This window comes from Salvelinus fontinalis, chromosome 32 (assembly GCF_029448725.1).
Source record: "Salvelinus fontinalis isolate EN_2023a chromosome 32, ASM2944872v1, whole genome shotgun sequence".
NCBI classification, from domain to species: Eukaryota; Metazoa; Chordata; class Actinopteri; order Salmoniformes; family Salmonidae; genus Salvelinus; species Salvelinus fontinalis.
The window spans coordinates 41,440,526-41,465,168 of NC_074696.1; the positions used below are offsets into that span (position 1 = coordinate 41,440,526).

Consider the following 24,643-nt stretch of genomic DNA (forward strand, 5'->3'; position numbering starts at 1 on the left):
AAACTTCCGACTTCAACTGTATCATTGAGGTCAAAATCAATGTAAGCATAGTGACCTTGGTTTAACCACAGTGATTATTATTTGAACCTGCTTATCATCTATGAACATTTGAACATCTTGCAAAACGATCTGCCCTTAATGGCCATGTACTCTTATAATCTCCACCCGGCACAGTCAGAAGAGGACTGGCCACCCGTCAGAGCCTGGTTCTTCTCTCTTCCTAGGTTCCTGCCTTTCTAGGGAGTTTTTCCTAGCCACCGTGCTTATACATCTGCATTGCTTGCTCTTTGAGGTTTTAGGCTTGGTTTCTGTATAAGCACTTTGTGACAACTGCAGATGTAAAAATGTCTTGAGAAATACATTTGATTGATTCAAGGTAGAAAAAGTAAAGTCTTGAACTTTTGAATTCAGATTTGTGTTAATGCAGACTTTTTAGGGCAAGAACATGCCATCTGATTCGGTCAGTGCTATCCGGTATAGCAAATACCCATCCGCTTCAATGCTTCCCCCTTCGCAGATTTGTTCATTTATTTGCAGTATAGGACGAGTTAGTCATGTGCCGGCTTGTTTAGATTTTCTGTGCTTCTGTGGATCAGAAGGAGCGTGCATTGTGTCTTGACCAATTTGATAAGTTTGAAGTGTAGTGTGTGTTTCTTCGGAACAGGGCACCCCTCAAGGGGCTTATTTGAGGCGTCTCGTGGGAAGTCGATTTTGAAGTGATTAAAAATATTCCTGGAGTGACTGAAGCGCGTCGGATGAATCGTGTGGTGAATGGTGAAAAAGTGAAGAGTCTCACTGTTCTTTTGTTTTTTAATATGGAGTCTCTCCCTACTCAGGTGCAGTTAGGGTATTTTAACAGAGCATTTATCCCAAGAATGATGCAGTGTGATCATTGTAAAGCTTTTGTCATGTATCAAGTGTTTGCAGAAGAGAGAAGCAGATATGTCCAAGTTGTGGAAAAGATAATATTATGTGTTTTAAAAGTGAGGAAAATGTGACATTTTGCAATTGTGGAGGGAATCAGGAAGTCACATATTTTGAATGCCCCACAAGGTTGATAGATAATGAGGTGGCCAAAGTCAGGGTTGTACAGAGCATTCCATATGCAGCAGCTGTGAAAAGGGTTGAAGGTTTGAATGGTGCATCAGAAGAGTCCATGGTGGTGGATAGGCCTACACTGCAGGCTGCACAGGTTGCCTTTCACAAGCAGGGTCCTGACATTTTAAAGGTTAAGAAGGTGGACTTTGTGGCCTTTATAGCTATGGTAATGAATTGCACTTCCAAGGTTGAGAAAAGGTCCAGGAAGATAGAAATCATAGTGGAGCGGTTTCTGGCGCTGAAAGATTTCTTACTGAAGGAGTTAAGTGGAATATTAGCACAAGCCGTACCATTCTGTCAGGTTCTAGAGCCTGAGACGGGAGATATGGAGAATTAAAAGAAGGAAGAAGTGGGACGTTTTGTTTGTTTTGGCAATGTACTATTTTAATTGGGGTGGATTAAGTTAGTTTCACTATTACGTATGGATTTATTTGTATTTTTTGGGGATTAAAACCAGTCCTCCATAGTGGCATAGTGGTCTAAGGCACTTTGCAGTGCTAGAAGTGTCACTACAGACCCTGGTTTGTTCCCAGGCTGTTTCACAACCGGCTGTGATCAGGAGTCCCATAAGGAGGCGCACAATTGTCTGGGTTAGGGGCGGGTTTGGCCGGAGGGTAGGCCGTCATTGTAAATAAGAATTCGTTCTTAACTGACTTGCCTACTTAAATAAAAAAAATAAAAAAAAATCCAGTTGGTGGCGGCAATACAGTTTTTGGGGTTGTAGTCCGCCATAAAACCCACAGAAGACGAAGAAGTAGAAGAATAAGTTAGTCATGTGACCGCCCATTTCCGTCATATGACCGCGGTGTTTAAGGTTTCGGTGAGGAGGAAGTGATTGTGCTACAGTTTTGCGCTGATGCCATAGTATCTTAACTTTCTTAGTCATATTACGACTGAGAGAACATTGAACAGCATGGTCACAAGGGCTGGTTTGATGGGGTTACGAAGCCGAGTCGCAGTACTTTTCTCAGTTGTGCTATCGCCAAGTCTATGCACCTCTTTTGGCCAGGTAGGAAACTTGTCAGATATTTTGACCGGTTTGTCAGTCATGGGTTGTATTCCTGAGTGTTTATCAACATTTTTAGCTTGATTCTACACAGCTTTGCAAGATGTAGCCAATCTATTTTGTAGGTCGTTTACTGCAAGAAAGCATAGCAGTATAATGATTTTGGGTGTGATAAAGTTGTGGCGCAAGAGCTGTTATCTCTGTAACTAACACTGCAATAGACTTGCGATGTACGTTTGCACTAACAGGCCGTTGCAAAGCTAAGCGACCAAAACAATCCAACAACCTCTTGCACCTCTACATTTAGTAATCCATCCTGTGTTTTAATAGCAGATAAGTTAACTTGCTGAATTGGGGGCATATAGTATATGAACAAGAGTAACACTTGTTCTGAAGGCACAACATTACTTGGATGGCACAGAGAATGATTTTATGGACCCATCCTGTTGATCTTGTTCTGTCACTTTCACATGCTGTCTTTTTATAATGGTCTATCTCAGCAGTTCTTGTTGGCTAAAATCCAAGCTTCTTCCAAGAGGGAACTTGGCGGTTTGCTTTCTGCCCACTCAGTTTCACCTGGCCTAACATGGCAAGTGGCTACATCTGCCAAGCAGTGAGCCAAATGAAGTCTCTCTTTCTCTCTCCCAGATTGACCCCCTGGTCTATGATGAGCAGTTGCTGTGGGTGAGGGGCGGGGCAGGGGAGGTGAGCACTTACCGGATCCCACTGCTCTCCTTCACCCCCAAGGGCAGTCTGCTGGCCTTCGCTGAGGCCCGGAAGAAGTCTGCCAGTGATGTGGGGGCCAAGTTCCTTGCCATGCGACGGTCCACAGACAGAGGTAGGCAGGCAGGCAGAGCAAGACACAGTGCAATGCAGGGATGGGCAACTTTGATGGGGTTGGCAGCCCCCCCCCCCCCCAAAATATTGAACTCATTGTGAGGGGCCACAGTGGCTCGCATGTCTGCGTACCCACATCCATTCCCACACATGTAGTCAGCAAGCCTTTTGACAGCAAAACAAATCCTGCAATTCTACACATTTTGCAATGGGGCGTGAAGAGAATGTTGCAGTTTTAAAGCAAGTTTGCTGCAATTCTACAGATTTTGCCATGAGGTGGTGAGAATTTAGCAAAATTATAACTGATTTCATGCAATTCTACTCATTTTGTTATGGGGCGGAGAGAAAAATGTGCAGTTTTACAGATCATTTCCTGCAACTGTACACAATTTGTCATGGGGAGGGGACAAATGTTTGCAGTTTTTAATATGCTATCTGATGATCAATGGGGCCCCCCCATTTGGTAATTCAACCATGGTTACTACAAGTTTAGATAGCTGGTCGCTAGACTAACTTACCAATCAAATTTTTTTTTACTGACATGGGCTAATTGATTGACTGACATAACAATGATGAGAACCTGCGACGTGAGGAATTGTAATTGTCTCGTTTCAGCTAGTTTTATATCGGTCTTGATACCATGTCTTGTTTTGAGTTGTTTTTACCGATTTTCATGTTAATGCTAATATGGCTCAAATTCACTAGCTAGCTAAGCAACGACTGTAACGATGCATTTGACAGACACCAAGTGCTCATTGTGCAAATTGTATGTATGTTTTCAAAAACATTGGAGACGAAATAGATGTTGTCAACAATCTGTCAACCCAGCCTGTTCTGCCCAATAGTTGCTCATGTTGGAAAACGGGGAGGGGTTTGTTTGTGGTTCAAAATTCACTGCTGCCCTTACTTTTAGTAAGCAGTAACAGAGTATCAGACATCCCACTCTGGAACTTTGATATGTCCGTAGAGTATATTATGTTCAACAATATATTAAACATTTTGCAAAATCAAACAATACATTTTTTCAATATTCATGTTTATATTTTTCAATTTTCATAAATGAATGTTTCAAAAACTTTTAAAATCAAAATACCACTCATATATTACAGAGCAAGCGGTAAAGCTTTATATGACACCACTGTATGCTTTGTAGCACCTACAGAATAAACACTATGGATTGTGTTAAAGGAGGCCTGGGTAAGGTCAATATGACATTATTGGTCAATTATGCTTTTAGATATACATGTCAACAATCCTTCCTCAAAATGAATATTCTATGAATTACATTTTGTGAAAATCCCCAAAATCATGTTTGTTTTTTTGTCTGGGTTTTGTGAGGAATAATTCTAATAGGGAATTCCAGGTGAACAAAAAGGAGAGCAGTAGCAGATAAAATAAATACATTTTGTTTATTACAAGCTGCAACAGGAAGACAGAGAAAATGTCTAACTGGCCTTCTCTGATCAGGCTCTTCTATCTTAAAGGCCCATTGCAGATAACTTGATTTTCCTGTTTTATATATATTTCCACACTGATGTTGGAATAATTATGATAACATCCTTTCAATGTAAGAGTTGTTTTGATATTGAGATAAAAAGGACTACATTGGACATTTTAATCCAACCTGGAAATCTTCTTTTAAAGCTCCAGTGGATCTGTTTTTATCTGGATATCAAATCATTTCTGGGTAACAATTTAAGTACCTTACTGTGAATTTAAAATGGTCAAAAAGCTAGCTTCTAAGCAAAAAGCCACTTCTCATGCAAGAATTTTGCTAGGACTGTCTGGGGGTGGTCTGAGTAGGTAGGGGAAAAGGAGCAGTTGAGGGGATTTGATTGATCTGGCCCGGGTGCCCGGATAGGTGTATTTTGCACTGGGTAAAAGTTGATTGCATTAGTTTTGGAACCCGGCAGCCTCCAGTCTGGCGTCAACCACTATCAACAGATATGAGAATAATCCATAACAAGTCTGGTGACCATCAACCTGCACCTTGAGTGTCACAAATGGAACCCTGGAAATGATGTATTACAGAAACTCTAAATATGCTCAACATTGTGTTCACTCTAAATTAAATATGAACTTTTGTTATGTTAAATATTCCCATTTCAGACAGACAGAGAGACAGGACAGAGAAACACACGGATACTCGTACACATATTTGAATTGACATTGCTTTTTATCAGTGAATCTTCACTCCAGTGCATTTAATTTACAGCACTACTTATGGCTGATACTTTCCTCCTCCCTCTGTCTCTCTCTCTCCCTCCTCTATACCTCCCCTCCACCCTAGGTACCACGTGGTCTCCCACCACCTTCATAGTAAACGATGGCTTCCTGGCTGACGGACTGAACCTTGGTTCAGTGGTGGTGGATGAGGAAACTGGCTCTGTGCTACTGATCTACTCTCTGTGCTTCCACCAGTACCAGTGTGACCCCGCCAGTATAATGCTGGTGGAGAGCATGGACGACGGACTCCGCTGGAGCCCACCAAGGAACCTCTCGGTCCAGCTGGGGGTCAAGAACTTCGTACCTGGGCCCGGCTTTGGCATTCAGGTGGGTCACCATCATCCAAGGCTTTCAGACTTCTCTTCATCTCCCCTTTTTCCTCTCGCTCTTAAGCTTATTTTTCCTTTGCCAAGATAATCCATCCACCTGACAGGGGTGGCATATCAAGAAGCTGATAAACAGCATGATCATTACACATGTGCACCTTTTGTGCTGGGGCAATAAAAGGTCACTCTAAAATGTGCAGTTTTGTCACACAACACAATGCCACAGATGTCCAAGTTTTGAGGGAGTGTGTAATTGGCATGCTGACTGCAGGGATGTCCACCAGAACTGTTACCAGAGAATTGAATGTTAATAACATCGTTTTAGAGAATTTGGCAGTACATCCAACTGGCCCGACAACCGCAGATCACGTGTAGCCACGCAGGCCCAGGACCTCCACATCCGGCTTCTTTAACGTCAGGATCGTCTGAGACCAGCCACCCGGACAGCTGATGTAACTGTAGGTTTGCACAACCAAAGAATTTCTGCACAAACTGTCAGAAAGCTCATTGGCGTGCTCGTTGTCCTCACCAGGGTTTTGACCTGACTGCAGTTTGGGGTTGTAACTGACTGTACCGGGCAGATGGTAGACAGTGTGTATGGTGTCATGTGGGCGAGCGGTTTGCTGATCTCAACATTGTGAACAGAGTGCCCCATGGTGGGGTTATGGTATGGGCAGGCATAAGCTATGGACAACAAACACAATTGCATTTTATTGATAGCAATTTGAAAGTTAAAAGATACCGTGACTAGATTCTGAGGCCCATTGTCGTGCCATTCAACCGCCACATCACATAATGTTTCAGCATGATAATACACTGCTCCATGTCGCAAGGGTCTTCTGTTCACAAGTCCTGGAAGCTAGAAAGGACTCAGTTCTTCCATGGGCTGCATATTCACCAGACAATGTCACCCGTTGAGCATGTTTGGGATGCTCTGGACAGACGTATACGGGAGCATGTCCCAGTTCCTCACAATATCCAGAAACTTCGCACAGCCATTAAAGAGCACAGGGACAACATTCTACAATCAACAGCCTGATCAACTCTGTGGAAGAGAGGCAATTGGTGGTCACAACAGATACTGACTGGTTATCTGATCCAAGCCGCTACTTTATTTTTTTTTAAGGCATCTGTGACCAACTGATGCATCTCTCTTTTTCCCAGTCATTTGAAATTCATAGATTAGGGCCTAATGAATTTATTTCAATGGACTGATTTTCCTTATATGAACTGTAACTCTGTGAAATCATAGAAATGGTTGCATGTTGCTATTTTTATTCAGTGTAGTTTCCCCCTCTTTATTTGCCTTCTCTACCGACCTATGACGAGAGCTCCTTTATATTTCCTTCCTCGTGATTCCATTGCTGACGTAACCTACTTTTGTGTTGTCTATTATGAGGCCCATTTCTATCATCATAACCTTAACCCTTATGTTGTGTATAATAATAAACCTTAGTGATAAATATTGGGGTCAATGCACCCGGGGTCAGTCGTTTTGATTGAACTGTTGTGCTTTGATAGAGTACACTGTTTTGACTGTCTCTCCATGTCTCCGCTCACAGAAGCGCTACCCTCCTGCTAAGGGGCGTCTGGTGGTGTGTGGACATGGCACCCTGGAGGGTGACGGGGTCTTCTGCATTCTGAGTGACGACCACGGGCGAAACTGGAAGAATGGCGCCGCGCTGAAGAGCATCCCCTACAACCAGCCCAAACAAGCCCTGGACTTCAACCCAGACGAGTGCCAGGTAAAGCTAACCAGGGCGGGAGTGAGCAGGAAGGAAAGGATGGCACACAGTACAATAGCCGTGTAGTTATTAGGAAGGTGGGAGGAGCTATAGGAGGACGGGCTCATTGTAATGGCTGAAATGGAATTAATGGAACGGTATCAAACTTATGGAAACTCCGTTTGACTCTGTTCCATTACCTCCATTCCAGCCATTACAATGAGCCTGTCCTCCTATAGATCCTCCCACCAGCCTCTTCTGCCATTAGGCAACCCTCTAGTTTTACTAGTCTGGTACTAGTTTCATACTTATTTTATTTAACCTTTTATTTAACAACAAATATATACATCAATGATGTTTCTCTTGTGGCTGGTGATTCTCTGATCCACCTCTACGCAGACGACACCATTCTGTATACTTCTGGCCCTTCTTTGGACACTGTGTTAACTAACCTGCAGACGAGTTTCAATGCCATACAACTCTCCTTCCGTGGCCTCCAACTGCTCTTAAATGCAAGTGAAACTAAATGCATGCTCTTCAACCTCTGGACTGTTCTGACTTAGAATATGTGGAAGAGAGAATTCAGTAGACGGCATCCGTCAAACGAGTGATTTATGACCTATTTTATGGGTCACGTCGTTACGCCCATATATGTTCATCCTGTCCTTCCGTTCTCACGCTCTCGAGTGAGTTTTTATTTAAACAGATGCACTATGTTAAAGCTGTCATGATGATTGATGTGTACTGACCTCGTTGAACTGTGGAATGTGTTTGAACATTTCAAAGAGTAAGGCCCCCCCTGTTGTAGTGAACTGTTGTATATGAAAACCGTCATGTCCGGGGGTATTGGACAGCCGCAGTATAAGTAAGAGCTGTGAACACTATAAGCGACCTCGATAAACCCCAGAACGCTAAAGAAGAAATTAAAATAAACCCAGAACACTAAAGAGGAAATTAAACATGTCTCCTAGACAAATTGTAGGTGTACTGTGTTCCTCGTGTCAAGAACACAATGACAAAACCATCGAAGACATTCTTTGGGTAGCCCCTGATTTTGTTTTAATGGAGTGCTGGATATGAGTGACGGCCATATGGGTTACATTTTCCAACCGGACGATTCAGCGGTGAAGATTTTCACAAACAGCGGCCACAGCACCCTTTTTCAAACAAAAACAGAATTTAAGGTGAGGATGTGGAAATAATATATTATATTAGATTTTGTGCGTTAGGTAGTTTGTGGCAAATGTTTGATATTACCTGTTAGAAATTACTGCACTGTTTGGATGTCTCTCTCTCTAATAAGGTTTCCTCAAATATTATATATGGTTGTTACAGATATTCTAAAAGTGGAAGACATTGAATTTTCCGGTATGTTATTATGTCAAAATGTATGTCTTTTTTTTAAGTTAAAATGTATATATTTCGTATAAATATATTTAAATATTGTTTAAAAATGTCTATAGGATACCAGACATTTTACACAGCTGCTACTGGGAATAATTGATTTGGATCATCCAACATCAGCTGTTATAACTATCCATGATGAGGATTCAGAGGAACAAACGGAGGCCTGTTCTTCTTTACGCAGCCCTACGGCCTCAAGCTATTTTCAATGTAAGTCCAAATAATAAAAACGCGTAATAATCTTTATATATTAAGCATTAAACAAAAGTGTGTACACTATTTTAAAAAGCTCATCTTGTGTTGACAGCGGACAGAACTCATACAAGAATACCCGAGGAAATAGGAACTGTACCTATGAACGGCTTCGGGGGCGCTGAAACCATAACTCCAAACAACACAAGAAGCGCAGATTTAACACACAGCTACACACCCCCTTTGAACTCCACCCAAGAGCTATATAATCTAGCACCTAAGGCGCATCACAATACTTTGGCATAAGTGCACCGCGCAGAATCACCCCGGCCCGAGAAGGGCGACTGGTCTGAAAACGTTTGGATTCAAGAGCATGCTCTCTATGGATACGTTATGACCAGTTCTATGTTTTTTTTATTAGTTATACATTTTTTGATAGAATATGTTAAAAAAAATGTCACTTTTTTTTTTTTTTTTTTTTCAGACTCCAATGATAGCGATACAAACCATGCAGAATCTACAAAGCCAGAGGACATTGGGATAGGAACCCCGTTATCGAGGATTCCTCAGAAAAGCAGGCATCAAACAACCAGAGGTAAGTTAACTAAACCCCAAGGCCTAACAGCGAGAACTGTGTTAATATATTAATATATTTGAAATTTACATTTTTATAGAATATATATTTTTCTTTCAGACTCCTCCCAGGCGTATACCGACACAAGGCCCAATATGTCGAGAGGAAGAGGTCGAGGAGGAAGAGGGCAGGACATGCATAGTAAAACATCGAAACCTGATAATTTCAACACTGTAAATGACAAGGATGAAGAAGACGATGTGTTGATGTATGAAGCGGCCAAACAGCTTGATACAGTCAATTCTGAGGTAGAAACAATATTCGTTGAAGATATTCTCAATGAGGACCCCCCAGATCCTGAAAAGGATCGTCAAGATGGGTTTCTCACAGCCTTTTACAGGGCTCTAAAAGCCAGAGAGGTCCAGCTACACAAACGTATGGTTGCTTTACTAAGGCGTCAATACAGTCAAGATATATCCTTCCGGTATAGAACATAGAACGCCCCGCTTGTTAAACAACAATCTGATAAAAAAAATGCGCAAACAAGCGCTAAATCTGTATGTAACATGGCTACTTCTAGAATACCAGAAGAATTCATATCCTTAATTAACCAAATGAATGAGATGGGTCCAACCTCCCCATCAATAACCCGAACACCTGTTATTACAGATACCTCTTGAACTCATATCCTCTATTAACCAAATGAATGAGATAGGTCCAACCTCCCCATCAATAACCCAAACACATTAACACCTGTTATTACAGATACCCCCAGAACTCATATCCTTAATTAACCCAATAAATGAGAGCACACTACATCTTCAACACCCCCCCCCCCACACACACACACACACACCTCCTTTAACTCCGATGACTCTGAGCAACCCCACAATGTTTTTGAGGAATCGGAAAATTGTGTAATAAATCAGTGGCGATGGTATTGATAGAAGTGTTTGTGTTGTGTACCGCAATAAATTCAGCAGTACAGAGATTCGTCCGTTTTTTTTAAATTTCACATTGATGAATCAGAACCTTGATTATGCAGTTTGTGATGATTTTGGATACTCTGAGAACTTTTAGAAGGGCTACAGATTATGCCGAACCTCGTGATGTCTTACAACTTGAAATATCTGGAGATAGTATGCCAAACACAGTATCTCTTGTTTTACCCAATGGCGAAGCAGATCTTGAACAATTTATAGCCCTGCTGGAACGCCTTGTTCAATCTAATTTAGCCATCATAGCTGATAGGACCCTAGAACTCGTTGTACAAATAGTACGCCAACCCCTCGGTGGAGGGGGTCAGAGAAGGAAACTTGATAGTCTCATGCAATCAGAAATCATAAACAATAAGAAGCAATATCTCATAAACGTTAACACTCATGGTAATCAGTTATGCTTTGCAGTAGGCCTATCACATTTACTCAACCCTGGATGTACTGATCTGGAGGCTTTACAAAAGGCTAGGGAGCTACGAAATGCCGTCGGTCTAGGTATACAGGAGGCTGTGGCTTTCTCAGACATACAAACCCTGTGCGGATTTGAAACATTTCTAAACATCAAAATTTTGCTTTTGTACCATAGAGCTAATTCAGCTCTCTTGAGATTCCAGAACAACCCACAACCTCATCCTCAGATTCTGTACTTTTATGTGCAAAACGCCCATTATTATGCTATTACCAACATCAGAGCTTTTTTAGGAGCGCCATATGTGTGTCCATGTCATACAGGCTACACCGGAAAGGGGGGGCACTCTTGTCATTATAACTGTTCAGTATGTCAGGATGAAAAATGTCCGACGCAACCCTTAAACCTAACACCCTGTGCAGATTGTCAACGCACATGTCGTTCGGCCGACTGCTACGAAAAACACAAAATTGAAATATGGCACCCCAAGGCATGTACATCTGTAAGCAGTTGTGACATTAACAAGAAATGTCCAAAATGCCATTGCAATTACAACCTTAAAATAGACAGCCCTAAACCTCACGTGTGTGGGATCATACATTGCCCAATCTGTAAAGGGCCTTTGAAAAGCAGAGACACTGAAGTAGTTCAAGAAGTGCCACACGAGTGTTATATTCAGCCCTTGGCTGAAGATGAACATTCAGAGAAATATGTGTCTTATGATTTTGAGACTAATCAGCAATCCGGGGTCCCTCTGCCGACCACTTTTCACCCTTGAAAGTCATGGTAGATATAAAAATGGGCAGAGGGACCCAATTGTGCACTACTCTTTCTAAAACACTTCAGAAAACCCCAGTACAGAAACTTCACGTTTATAGCCCACAATTCTAGAGCCTATGATTCCTATCTTCTTTTGAACCCCTTGATACAACATGGCGTTGCAACCAATGTCATAGCGCAAGGTAGTAAAATCTTGTGTTTTGTAGACCCCGCCTTCAACCAGAGATACATTGACAGCTTAAGTTTCTTACCCATGAGATTGGCTCAAATGCCTGAGGCCTTGGGTTTTGAAAACTCTGAAAGTTTGGTTTCCTCATTTCTTCACATCTGAGGAGAATCTACATTATATTGGATCTGTCTAGGACTGGGGTACCGCTAGCGGCACTCCTCCCACATCCCACTGAAAAGGCAGAGCACGAAATTCCCAAAAAATATATATTTTTAAATATTTAACTTTCACACATTAACAAGTCCAATACAGCTAATGAAAGACACAGATCGTGTGAATCCAGCCAACATGTCCGATTTTTAAAATGTTTTACAGGGAAGGCACAATATGTAAATATGTAAATCTATTAGCTAAACACATTAGCATAAGACACCATCATTTCTTTGTCCACCAACACCAGTAGCTATCACCAATTCGGCTAAACTAAGATATTGATAGCCACTAACCAAGAAAAAACCTCATCAGATGACAGTCTGATAACATATTTATGGTATAGGATAGGTTTTGTTAGAAAAATGTGCATATTTCAGGTAGATATCATAGTTTACAATTGCACCCACCGTCACAAATGGACTAGAATAAATACATAGAGCAACGTGTTTACCTAATTACTAATCATCAAACATTTCGTAAAAATACACAGCATACACTAATCGAAAGACACAGATCCTGTGAATACAGACAATATTTCAGATTTTCTAAGTGTCTTACAGCGAAAACACAATAAATCGTTATATTAGCATACCACATATGCAAACGTTACCAGAGCATTGATTCTAGCCAAAGAGAGCGATAACGTAAACATCGGCAAAATAAATATATTAATTTTTTCACTAACCTTCTCAGAATTCTTCAGATGACACTCCTGTAACATCATATTACAACATACATATACAGTTTGTTCGAAAATGTGCATATTTAGCCACCAAAATCATGGTTAGACAATGACAAAAGTTGCCCAGCTGGTCAGACAATGTCGTGCGCCATATTAGACAGTGATCTAGTCGTATACATAAATACTCATAAACGTGACTAAAAAATATAGGGTGGACAGCGATTGATAGACAATTTAATTCTTAATACAATCGCTGATTTACATTTTTTAAATGATCCTTACTTTTCAATACAGTTTGCGCCAAGCGAAGCTACGTCTAACAAAATGGCGTCATAAGCGATTAACATTTTTCGACAAACACGATTTATCATAATAAATTGTTCCTACTTTGAGCTGTTCTTCCATCAGAATCTTGGGCAAAGAATCCTTTCTTGGGTCTAATCGTCTTTTGGTCGAAAGCTGTCCTCTTGCCATGTGGAAATGCCCATTGCGTTCGGCATGAACTGGAACCGTGCCCAGAGATTCAGTGTCTCAGAAATAAATGTCCCAAAATCGCACTAAACGGATATAAATTGCTATAAAACGGTTTAAATTAACTACCTTATGATGTTTTTAACTCCTATAACGAGTACAAACATGACCGGAGAAATATTACTGGCTACACTAATGCTTGGAAAAAGAGCAGGTCGGTGTCCACCGCGCGTCCGGCGCATCTGGAAAAGAGTTCCTACCTACATGTTTTTTTTGTTTTATAGTGGCTGTGATTGCGCAATCGACACCATTCAAAGCGTCATCACGTAAAGGCATCCAGGGGAAGACGTAAGCATGGTCTGTATCCTCATAGCGTTCACAGTGGCCTTTAAACTGACTCCAGATCAGGGGCCAAAATGTGTGAAATCTGACTCCATGTCAGGGAAATAGCTGTAGAATGTGTTCTGTTCCACTCAGAGACAAAATTTCAACGGCTATAGAAACTAGAGACTGTTTTCTATCCAATAATAATAATAATATGCATATTGTACGATCAAGAATTTAGTAGGAAGCCGTTTAAAAATTACACGATTTCCAGAAATAGTGACAACAGCACCCCCTAGCCTCAACAGGTTATCCCAGCCCCGACATATACGGGTGTGATCAAATGTCTCCCAAAGAGCGAGAGAGATTCATGACATGGTATGCGACAGTACGTCATAATACCTTTGATTTCCGTAAAGAGATGGAGTCATACTGTGACAATGATGTGGGTATACTGCGTGACGGATGCCTCAGATTCAGAGAAGAGGTAATCAAAGATGCCGGGATTGACCCCTGGAGTTGTACAACTATTGCATCGGCATGCATGAAAACCTATCGTACACACTTTTTACCTCCAGCATCTATAGCTATTCCATCGCCTGACAACTACCGACGACATTTCAAGTCATACTATAGCGGGTCCATTCAATGGTTGGAGTACTTGGCCCAGGATAAAAACATTTTTATTCAACATGCCTTGAATAGTGGGGAGAAGGCAATTGGCCTGTATCACGTAGATTGACGGTGTTGAGACAGTGTTTGAGTACAACGGTTGTTTCTTCCACGGTTGTAAATCTTGCTTTGTGCCCCAGGCCATGTGTGTCTTAACCCAAAAGACTTTTGGGGATATGTACCAGGAGTTCCAAGACAAATTGGAATCTTTACAGGCTGCTTATGGGTTGAAAGTGAATGTGATGTGGGCGCACGAGTGGACAGAACTCAAAGTCTGATTCTCATGTTCAAGCTTTCCTATCCAGCTTTGACACACCAGAACCCTTGGAACCCCGACAGGCCTTGTATGGAGGTCGTACCAATGCTTTGACATTACGGTATATAGCGTAACCCTATGAGACAATAGGACATGTAGATATTACATCCCTTTATCCTCATGTAATGAGTTCCTCTTGTTATCCTATGGGTCATCCTGAAATTATTCACAGTGACTGACTTACCACAAAACTATTTTGGTCTGATTAAAGCAACTCTTTACCCTCCCCGGGGTTTGTTTCTGCCAGTGTTGCCTTACAAGGGATCTCAAGGAAAACTTTTCTTTCCCCTTTTGTCGCACCTGCAGTGAAAACCAACAACCAGGAAAAGCCTTGTCATCATTCAGATCAAGAAAGAGCCCTGACAGGTGTATGAGTCACTGTTGAATTCTCTAAGGCTCTAGAGAAGGGGTATCGTGTAGCCAAAATCTTTGAAGTGTGGAACTTTTCCAGGAAATCAGACACTCTTTTTAAGGAGTACATCAAGACCTTCTTGAGGTGGAAGCAAACGACTTCAGGGTATCCTGCATCGGTCACAGATCAAGAGAGCAAAGAAAAGTACATTCAGGACTATCACGACAGAGAAGGTATACGTCTTGACCCTGACAGAATAGAGGTCAACAAAACCAAAAGAAATCTGTCAAAATTGTATTTAAACTCGCTTTGGGGCAAACTATCCCAGAGAAGCAATATGCTAACAACGTCGATCATTAAAGATCCCGAAGAATTTATGGAATTAGTTTTTTCAGACCAATACGAAATTTCACGTTTTTCATTCTTGAGTCAAGACATTGCCCTGGTGCAATGGAGACGTAACAAGAAGTGGGTTTTACACGGCCTATGGTCGACTTGAACTGTACACACTCATGGAACAGTTGCAGAGGCGTGTTCTGATGGACTTGCTCAAGTACCACAGCAGCCCACAAGATTGCTAATGACAGAAGACCTAATGGGTGGCGTCAGTTTCTTAAGGCCCTGGCAATCCTCAACATTCCCCTCTCGGATGTACCAAACTATAAGCTTCGTCAACAGATTCAAACTTTAAAACAAAACCCTTCAAAGAGCTACAGCACCCCTAAAGATGTTCAAGCAACCCCTCCCCCCTTTGAAAGGCCCGATGATAACTAATTTATGGGCGAGTCCTCACCCCTGAACATCTCCAGACCTTTTCCTGATCTCTCAGGTTGGTTAGACTTTTGAATGACTTTTGATTAAATTCAATATATTGTATTTGAAAAATGATACATTTTAACATTTGTGACATTCTTTAAACATTTGGCGTGAGCATACACCTTGATTACAGGGTCTTAAAGGAAAAATACTTGAACACTATTAATATTTTCTAACAAAACAATCTACGGTGCTATCATTACTTCTTAAATCATCATTATAAAGAGACATCTTCAAAAGAAACTCCACTGGCTCTTTGGCATAGGTAGAATACACAGTGTTGACCACATGTAGTGGAAAAGTTATCTTGTACTTGTTTGATGCTGTTGTAGATCTTTGATCCATTTTTGGTCAAAAACTGTTTAATAGATGTGGGGAAATGTGAAAATCCGGGGGGAAAGCCGTAGGGATGGGTATTGACAATAAACATGGCCGGTCGCTCCTTCCATTTCTCAATAGGTAGTTCATCACAAGCCCATACTCCACAAAATTGTTTTCCAATCAAGCGGCTCATGAGACCTAGCTCTTGGCTATTCATGTTTTTGCTCAACGATCCTTAACATCTTAATAATAATCCACTAAGACTTGTCTGACGGCATTAACTTCCAAGATTGAATCAGAGCATGCATAAACAATCATACTAACTGTACAAGCTAAAGGTGTACGGACACACATTTCTAGCCTTAGGTTACCTTGGGACACCACAGACAGATTTCCTGAGGTGTCATCATCAGGTGCTAAATTGAACACATACAATGTGTAACCTTCTGCAAAATCATTTCTGTCAATAGGTAAAAAGAGATCTTTTAGATGCCTCCCGGTAGCCAGCAATAGATTGTAAAATTCTCGCACCGATATGTTATTAAATTGTGGTTGAAAAGCCTTAGCAGGGACCTGACGTCCGTCCTGACAGAGAGCTACATACTCTGCAATGAAATGTTGAAAATGTACGTTTTTTTTTAACGTAAGCTGCCCGTATTAGAGGCGTGATCAACCAAGCCTATAATGATGTAGCGGGGTAAAGGGCCTAGAAACAGGTTTTCTTGACTACAGATTCTACTTCCCACCGGTATGCTAAATGTTTTCATGGTAATTCTTTGGGGAGGGTAAAGGGCATTTCCTTTCATCAAAGCCTGTGAATGACCCAGACGAACGGCCGGAGATACCGACATCCTTTTAATAAAAAGCTTAGCCCCCAACACTTTTAAACTAAAATTACCGTCTTGGGCAGACATCAGACAAAGCTCATCCTTGGCTCTGGTTAATTTTAGCCTTAAATCAACCGAATTTAAAAGTAAACGTTCTTGAAAGAAAATGGCAGTGTATAGGCCCTAGCAGATGAAACTCTTGAGATTCAGCACAGTAGCGAGCACGTGCCTCCAGTCCTTTTGTTTTCCCCAGGGGTTGGGTCTATGTCTTCCATAGATGCTCCTGCAGTATCCTTGCTAAACAGCCCGGCGCTGAATTGTGTCTTCGGAGTAGTTTAGTAAACATTCCAGGATAGCCTTATAAGGATAGGTGGCACTGCTTTGACTGATAAGGCGTTCACCCAAAGTCACATCCACTTTAGAGAAGATGGTAGCCAAGGGGTTATTAATGAGACTCACTTTGGCATCATTTGCAATATTGGTACCATCTCTTTGGTCACTTTGAGACGGAATGCAATAAGGTGTTGTTGAGGTCCAGGTAGTTGTCACCATGGCCTGGGATGAAATATTCTATAGGACCGTTGTCTGTAATGGCAGAGAGTGGGGCTATCTCCACATAACTGGACCTCTCTATTGAATGTTGGGTTCAGGGGGCTGTGAAAAGATCGAGCTCTGTCTTTATAGCTTCAGAGGACATGCGGTGTAAAAGAGCCATGTTGCTTGTTCTTTTAGAAAATACTTCTGAGTATTCTTTTTGTCGTTTTTGGTCCAGACCTCCTCACTTTACGTCGTCTTTGACTTACTGAGATTCTTTGAACGGTTAATCTCCGCTTTTTAAGGGCCGGCCTGCCTTATACCCGGAGGTCTCTTTTTTGGTCATCGAGACAACAGCATAAGACCCGAGCCTTCTTGATGCTCGGGATCTGATGAAGCCCGTCTGGTCATAGCATTGGCTACAACCTCACAATATTTTTGTTCGCTGATTTTAAATGTGGTTTGGCTATGCTGAGGCCTCTGTTCATAAACGGTAAAACCATCCTTAAGAGTTTACGTAATATACCTCCTATCCCTGAACCATACATGATAGGGGTAATCATGGTAGGGGTAATAACCGGGTAATCCATTACCCACTTGATCAACATAGTATGAGACATATTGGTTAGGATCGAGATGGTGGTTGTGTACCATAACAATTTTAATTTATTTGTATTATGTTTATTAAAAAATATATATATATATATTACTAATAATACACTGCTCAAAAAAATAAAGTGAACACTAAAATAGCACATCCTAGATCCGAATGAGGGAAATATTCTTATTACATACTTTTCTCTTTACATAGTTGAATGTGCTGACAACAAAATCACACAAAAATTATCAATGTAAATCAAATTTATCAACCCATGGAGGTCTGGATTTGGAGTCACACTCAAAATTAAAGTGGAAAACCACACTACAGGCTGATCCAACTTTGATGTAATGTCCTTAAAACAAGTCAAAATGAGGCTCAGTAGTGTGTGTGGCCTCCACGTGCCTGTATGACCTCCCTACAACGCCTGGGCATGCTCCTGATGAGGTGGCGGATGGTCTCCTGAGGCATCTCCTCCCAGACCTGGACTAAAGCATCCGCCAACTCCTGGACAGTCTGTGGTGCAACGTGGCGTTGGTGGATGGAGCGAGACATGATGTCCCAGATGTGCTCAATTGGATTCAGGTCTGGGGAACGGGCGGGCCAGTCCATAGCATCAATGCCTTCCTCTTGCAGGAACTGCTGACACACTCCAGCCACATGAGGTCTAGCATTGTCTTGCATTAGGAGGAACCCAGGGCCAACCGCACCAGCATATGGTCTCACAAGGGGTCTGAGGATCTCATCTCGGTACCTAATGGTAGTCAGGCTACCTCTGGCGAGCACATGGAGGGCTGTGCGGCCCCCCAAAGAAATGCCACCCCACACCATGACTGACCCACCGCCAAACCGGTCATGCTGGAGGATGTTGCAGGCAGCAGAACGTTCTCCACGGCGTCTCCAGACTCTGTCACGTCTGTCACGTGCTCAGTGTGAACCTGCTTTCATCTGTGAAGAGCACAGGGCACCAGTGGTGAATTTGCCAATCTTGGTGTTCTCTGGCAAATGCCAAACGTCCTGCACGGTGTTGGGCTGTAAGCACAACCCCCACCTGTGGACGTCGGGCCCTCATACCACCCTCATGGAGTCTGTTTCTGACCGTTTGAGCAGACACATGCACATTTGTGGCCTGCTGGAGGTCATTTTGCAGGGCTCTGGCAGTGCTCCTCCTGATCCTCCTTGCACAAAGGCGGAGGTAGCGGTCCTGCTGCTGGGTTGTTGCCCTCCTACGGCCTCCTCCACGTCTCCTGATGTACTGGCCTGTCTCCTGGTAGCGCCTCCATGCTCTGGACACTACGCTGACAGACACAGCAAACCTTCTTGCCACAGCTCGCATTGATGTGCTATCCTGGATGAGCTGCACTACCTGAGCCACTTGTGTGGGTTGTAGACTCCGTCTCATGCTACCACTAGAGTGAAAGCACCGCCAGCATTCAAAAGTGACCAAAACATCAGCCAGGAAGCATAGGAACTGAGAAGTGGTCTGTGGTCACCACCTGCAGAACCACTCCTTTATTGGGGGTGTCTTGCTAACTGCCTATAATTTCCACCTGTTGTCTATTCCATTTGCACAACAGCATGTGAAATGTATTGTCAATCAGTGTTGCTTCCTAAGTGGACAGTTTGATTTCACAGAAGTGTGATTGACTTGGAGTTACATTGTGTTGTTGAAGTGTTCCCTTTATTTTTTTGAGCAGTGTATTTACAACTTGGGTCCTGTTTCAGTAACAATTACATCAGACCTTGTTGAGTATCTGATAATCTAGCATTTTTATAGGAGTGGTTACAACATGCTATAACGGTCCTCTGAGTACATTAAAAAAGGTATGGTATACCTCAACTGGTATGCCATCCAGCCCTGGAGTTTTCCCAGACTTAAATGCTTTAATTGCATCAAGCAGTTCCTCTGTAATTTGGCCTTCACATGAGTCTTTCTGGACAGCTGTTCATTCTACATTATTATAAATTGTAAACATTATAAAGTGTTCCCTTTATTTTTTGGAGCAGTGTATAAACAACAAATATGATACATGTTACAATTAAATAATGTTTCCAACAAATAAGCTAAAATCTTAGACAAGGATGTTTCTAGTTCTTTAGAATCATCCGCAAGACGGGATACCAGTTGTGACCATTGTAGAGTCTTCCCCGTATGTCTTACATGACTCATGATTTGCTCAATTTTTAGCACACGCTCTGCATAACCCTTGTATTGCTGGTTTTGTAGAGCGATACATTGTTCACTTTATTTTCAATAATTTGCTGCATAACATTTGTAAATTCTCTCAAAATATTGTATTTATTCATTCTCTCTAACATCGTATGCATGTAGTTACCCACCCATTGCTTTATATCTAAATAGAAATCTATATATTGTTACTCATTCTCTTAGGGTTTATTGAGCCAGAAAGTCACCACATCAGCCACCAAAGCTTCCTTGTATTTGTTGTCGTCCACCAGTGCGTGCCTGATTTCTTTGAGTTTCTCGTGGATGTAGATCACCTCCTTCAGTTCATGTAGGAAAGCCTCGGTTACACCGTAAACCCTGGGAATAGATGGCACAAGATATAAACACAGATGTCGTCGTTGGCTGGTTGATCTCACAACCGTGGCATTTCTCTTATATACTCTCCAATCACCACGTCTAAAAGTGCGGCTACAGAGGTCTTGATGGTATCCACAAAAATAGTACTGACCACCCCATCAAACACATCCTCAGGCTGTGTACATGTAGAGGGTGTCGGGGGGCTTGCCTGGCGGGAGTAGAAAGGAGGGCTGTGAGGCGTAGAGTCCTTAGGGTCTGGTACCCATGACGTATCGGAGTCCTGATATGGTACATGAATATCCATGGTATATGCTGAAATGAAGAACCAGAGGCTTTATGGTCACCCCTTTTATTGGTGAACCATTCCGTTGGTATCGGGGCGTGGTTAACGTAACAGCCGCGTACTTAAGTTTTTTTAGGGGATGACCCTTCTGGGGGTTCCTTTGAATCATAATCCTTAGGATTCATATATATCATGCACTTCCTTAGTTGGCTCTGTACAAAAAGAGCATCCACTAACTCTAACATTTTCAATTCCATTAAATCCCAACTTTTAAAAAGCCAAAGCCAACTCCTCCTTTGGCTGCCTTTCCTTCCAGTTCTCTGCTGCCAATGACTGGAAAGAATTGCAATAATCACTGAAGTTGGAGACATATCTCCCTCACTAACTTTAAGCATCAGCTGTCAGAGCAGCTTACCAATCACTACACCTGTACATAGCCCAACTAACTACCTCATCCCCATATTGTTATTTATTTTATTTATATATTTTTTGGTCCTTTGCACCCCAGTATCTCTACTTACACATGCATCACTCCAGTGTTTATTTGCGAAATTGTAATTATTTCGCCACTACGGATTATTTATTGCCTTACTTCCCTAATCATACTTCATTTGCACACACTGTATATAGACTTTTCTATTATGTTATTGACTGTATGTTTGTTAATTCCATGTGTAACTCTGTTTGTCACACTGCTTTGCTTTATCTTGGCCAGGTCGCAGTTGTAAATGAGAACTTGTTCTCAACTGGCTTACCTGGTTAAATAAATAAACAAAAATTATTTAAAATGACGGCTTACCTTGTGATACCATTTGCTTTTGTTCTGGTTTTATGCAGTAGTGCTGTATACTGATTACAATGCAGTTCCTCAACTAATTTTGTTATCAGGGACTGGAAAGCTATAGTAGCTTGTCCTTGTAGGACAACTTAAATGAATTCATCTGAGTAACAACCATCAGTATCCCTTGATGAGAAGTGCTTGAGAAACACCGTATTAGCTTTTATCAGTTTTATCGGGCTCACCTCAGTTCCTCAATCAAACTCCTCTCTGCCACCCCCCCCCTCCCCCCTGTAGCCTGTAGAGATGGAGGACGGTAGCATCGTCATCAACGTGCGCAATCAGAACAACTACCACTGCCGCTGCCGCATGGTGGTGCGCAGCCTGGACGGCGGCGAGACGCTACCCATAGAGCAGCTGTTGTTTGACTCCACCCTGATAGACCCTGTCGTAGCGGCAGGGGCACTGCAGAAGGAAGGCGTGATGTACTTCACCAACCCAGCTGACAGTACTCACAGTAAGGACTATGGGATTGGGTTGGGGCCCTTTGGTGGACAGAGTGGGTGGGAAAGGGGAATAGTGGTGAGTTATTCATTTTGACTTCCACCTTCAACCTTTCTGTCCCTCTTGCTTTCTTTCCCTTCCTCTCTGTCTCTCTCTTTCCTTTCTTCCAGGGGTCAACCTAACCCTGCGCTGGTCTCTGACCAATGGCACGTCGTGGGAGAAGAAGGCTGTCCAGATCTGGGCGGGGCCAAGCGGCTACTCCTGTATGACATCACTTACGAGCGGCGGCGCAGAAGACAGGAAGTTCATCTTCGTCATCTACGAGAAAGGCCACAAGGACTACTATGAGACCATCTCCTTTGCCAAGATCCACCTCTACGGTGGACTGTAGTAGAGTAAGGCTGGGGGGGTGGGTACTTGGTAGAGTCTGCTTCTAACTACTGGTCCATGGTCAGGGTCCGTATTCTCAAAGCCTCTCGGAATGCTGAACTAGGAAACATTTAGCCTTTTAGATCATAATGAATTAGATTATATAGACGGGAGACCTGATCCTAGATCAGCACTCCTCTGAGATGCTTTAAAAAAAATATAATCCCAAATATTTGTATCCACTTAATAATAGTTATGGTTAGGATGTGGATCGGGGAATTTCATCTGTGGTTAGGGTATTTCATCTGTGGTTAGGGTATTTCATCTGTGGTTAGGGGGAGGATGTTGAAGATTCTTTCAGGAAGGAAGGAGGACTCATTGGACTTTGCAGCACAGCTTTATTTTGATAAGTGAAGGGAGACATGGAGAAATACAAACCACTGCTGTTGTATGGCACCAAGAATGACAGGTTTGTGCCACTTTATCCTAAGGTGGGCTTTTAAATACATCATGATTGTATTACTTAGGGCAAAACCCATTCGCAGCGGGAAACGGAAATGTGCTTTTCTTATTGGACAAGTTCATGTAGTTCCTCCCTGTTTTAGTCTGTTTTCCTCGATTTGGTGCCTAATGTACATTTTATTAGTATGGCCCAATCACAGGTCCTTTACTGAAGCTATGATAGTCTGTAATGATTGGTGGTATGTTGGTGTACTCTTCCTGTCTGGGGCTCCCATAGCTGAGAGAGGAGGAAATCCCTCCACCCACATCTTTTATTTTGTGATGTGGGGAAGGAAAAAGGTTTGGGTGGGGTATGCGTCTCCAAGCCATACAAATATTGGGACAGACTTACTAAGCGTTTGCAACTGTGCTATTTCCATAGGGAAAAAAACTTGAACAAAGAGTAAAAATATAGGTTTAGAGGAGGACATTTTAACGCCTAGTAAATCTAGCTCCCATGCATCACAGCCCCTAACAGAATGGTTTCACTTTCAGAATGGATCTTGCCAACTTTTGGCATGAGAGAAGTCCGTATGATGAGACAATAGTTTGTGATGGAATTGGACCTGTAAATGATTGACTTGTGTCAGAATAGGAGATGCACATTTTGAGTCCATTTTCTTTTTTCTTTTTTTGAGCCAGGGATGTAATTGAAAGTCCCCTTGTGCTATCAGTTGAACGTTTATTAAATGTGATTGTGTCACAAATGCCTCAACTCAGTACCTGGCACTCCCCTTGTATGTGAAACAACGTGACAATTTACCTCCGGTTTCTATAGCATATTTGATCGGTCTCATCTAGCTAGCACACTTCTGTCCACAGCAGTTGTAGTTGTTTCTCTCAGCTCACCTCGCTGAACCTAGCTGTGAAGCCGACATACTGGTATGCAATGGATTCCTTGTTTAGCGGTAAGACGCTGCACCTGGTTAAATGCACACAAGGATTTGATTGGTAGTTCACTGAAAATGATTTTGATGAGAAACTTTTGCCTATTATTGAAAAATCTGGATGCACGGCAACTCATTGTGTCAAGAAGTTTAACTGCCACATGTTATGGTCTTATTGTAAGACTACATATCTTACGAAGTTTATTATCCTTCCTTTCCTGAAAGTGTGTAACTTCAATAGAATGCTTTCAATTCACGTTTTAAGCTAAGATTTGTGGTTTTAACACTCCAGATGCCTTTTTCTTATCAAGATATTGAATTCAATATGAATAGTGATTTATGGGAGGTGAGTGTGAGGTGTGTCTGAGTACAAATATGATATTCTGTATGTACGTTTGGATATTGTACTGATATTTTTCCAATTAGTGGAAAAGATAAGAACTGGGCTGCCTGTGTAAAAGCAGCCATTGATCTACAGTATGTGGAAACATGTGTATCAGTTCATAAACCATGGAATGGGTAGATCAAATCTTTTCCCAACTATTTTGCAGTCTATGTGGCACAGCTGTCAATTATTTGGTCCTGCAATTAAACTGGTTACTTTTTTATTGATCACAATTTTATTTAACCAATTTTGATCTTTAATGCAGGGCTGACAGACAAGTTCCTTCCTTGCAATAATGCTGCAATCAGTTTGTTGTAATTTTGAGTAGAGCAGACGTTTCCATATGTTTTTGTTAGCTGCATGTGTGACAACTCCACCGGTCCTATTTATGATATAATTTATAAAGATTATACCAGAATTTTTTTTTTTTTTTAATCAATTATTATATTTGAGCTCAACCATATTTGTTGTTGTAATATTTGTTCTGTCTTTTCTGGTGGATTAAACTGAAATTGCAACCAA

At 41.9% G+C, this 24,643-nt stretch overlaps 1 protein-coding gene across 3 annotated transcripts; it reads left to right on the forward strand.

Annotated features, from left to right (window-relative positions):
- The first annotated feature begins 1,894 nt into the window (after nucleotides 1-1,894).
- On the forward strand, nucleotides 1,895-24,643 carry LOC129831363 (sialidase-1-like). 3 transcript variants are annotated; one of them, XM_055894707.1, is made up of 7 exons: nucleotides 1,895-2,107; nucleotides 2,753-2,942; nucleotides 5,232-5,494; nucleotides 7,056-7,238; nucleotides 8,681-8,831; nucleotides 8,929-9,160; nucleotides 9,298-9,375. In XM_055894707.1, the coding sequence occupies exons 1-6, from the start codon at nucleotides 2,012-2,014 to the stop codon at nucleotides 9,117-9,119; spliced, it is 1,074 nt and encodes a 357-aa protein (XP_055750682.1). In that variant the 5' UTR covers nucleotides 1,895-2,011; the 3' UTR covers nucleotides 9,120-9,160; nucleotides 9,298-9,375. The 3 variants fall into 3 exon arrangements, with proteins under 3 accessions (XP_055750682.1, XP_055750680.1, XP_055750681.1); XM_055894705.1 differs by lacking the exons at nucleotides 8,681-8,831; nucleotides 8,929-9,160; nucleotides 9,298-9,375 and adding exons at nucleotides 21,773-21,992; nucleotides 22,150-24,643; XM_055894706.1 differs by lacking the exon at nucleotides 9,298-9,375 and having other exon boundaries at nucleotides 8,929-9,288.

What these genes read in the sequence shown, in the direction of transcription:
- LOC129831363 (XM_055894705.1), top strand. Translation starts at nt 2,012, where the DNA reads ATGGTCACAAGGGCTGGTTTGATGGGGTTACGAAGCCGAGTCGCAGTA. An exon ending in TATGCACCTCTTTTGGCCAG is followed by an intron (nt 2,108 to 2,752) that starts GTAGGAAACTTG and finishes TCTCTCTCCCAG; the next exon opens with ATTGACCCCCTGGTCTATGA. An exon ending in GCGACGGTCCACAGACAGAG is followed by an intron (nt 2,943 to 5,231) that starts GTAGGCAGGCAG and finishes CCTCCACCCTAG; the next exon opens with GTACCACGTGGTCTCCCACC.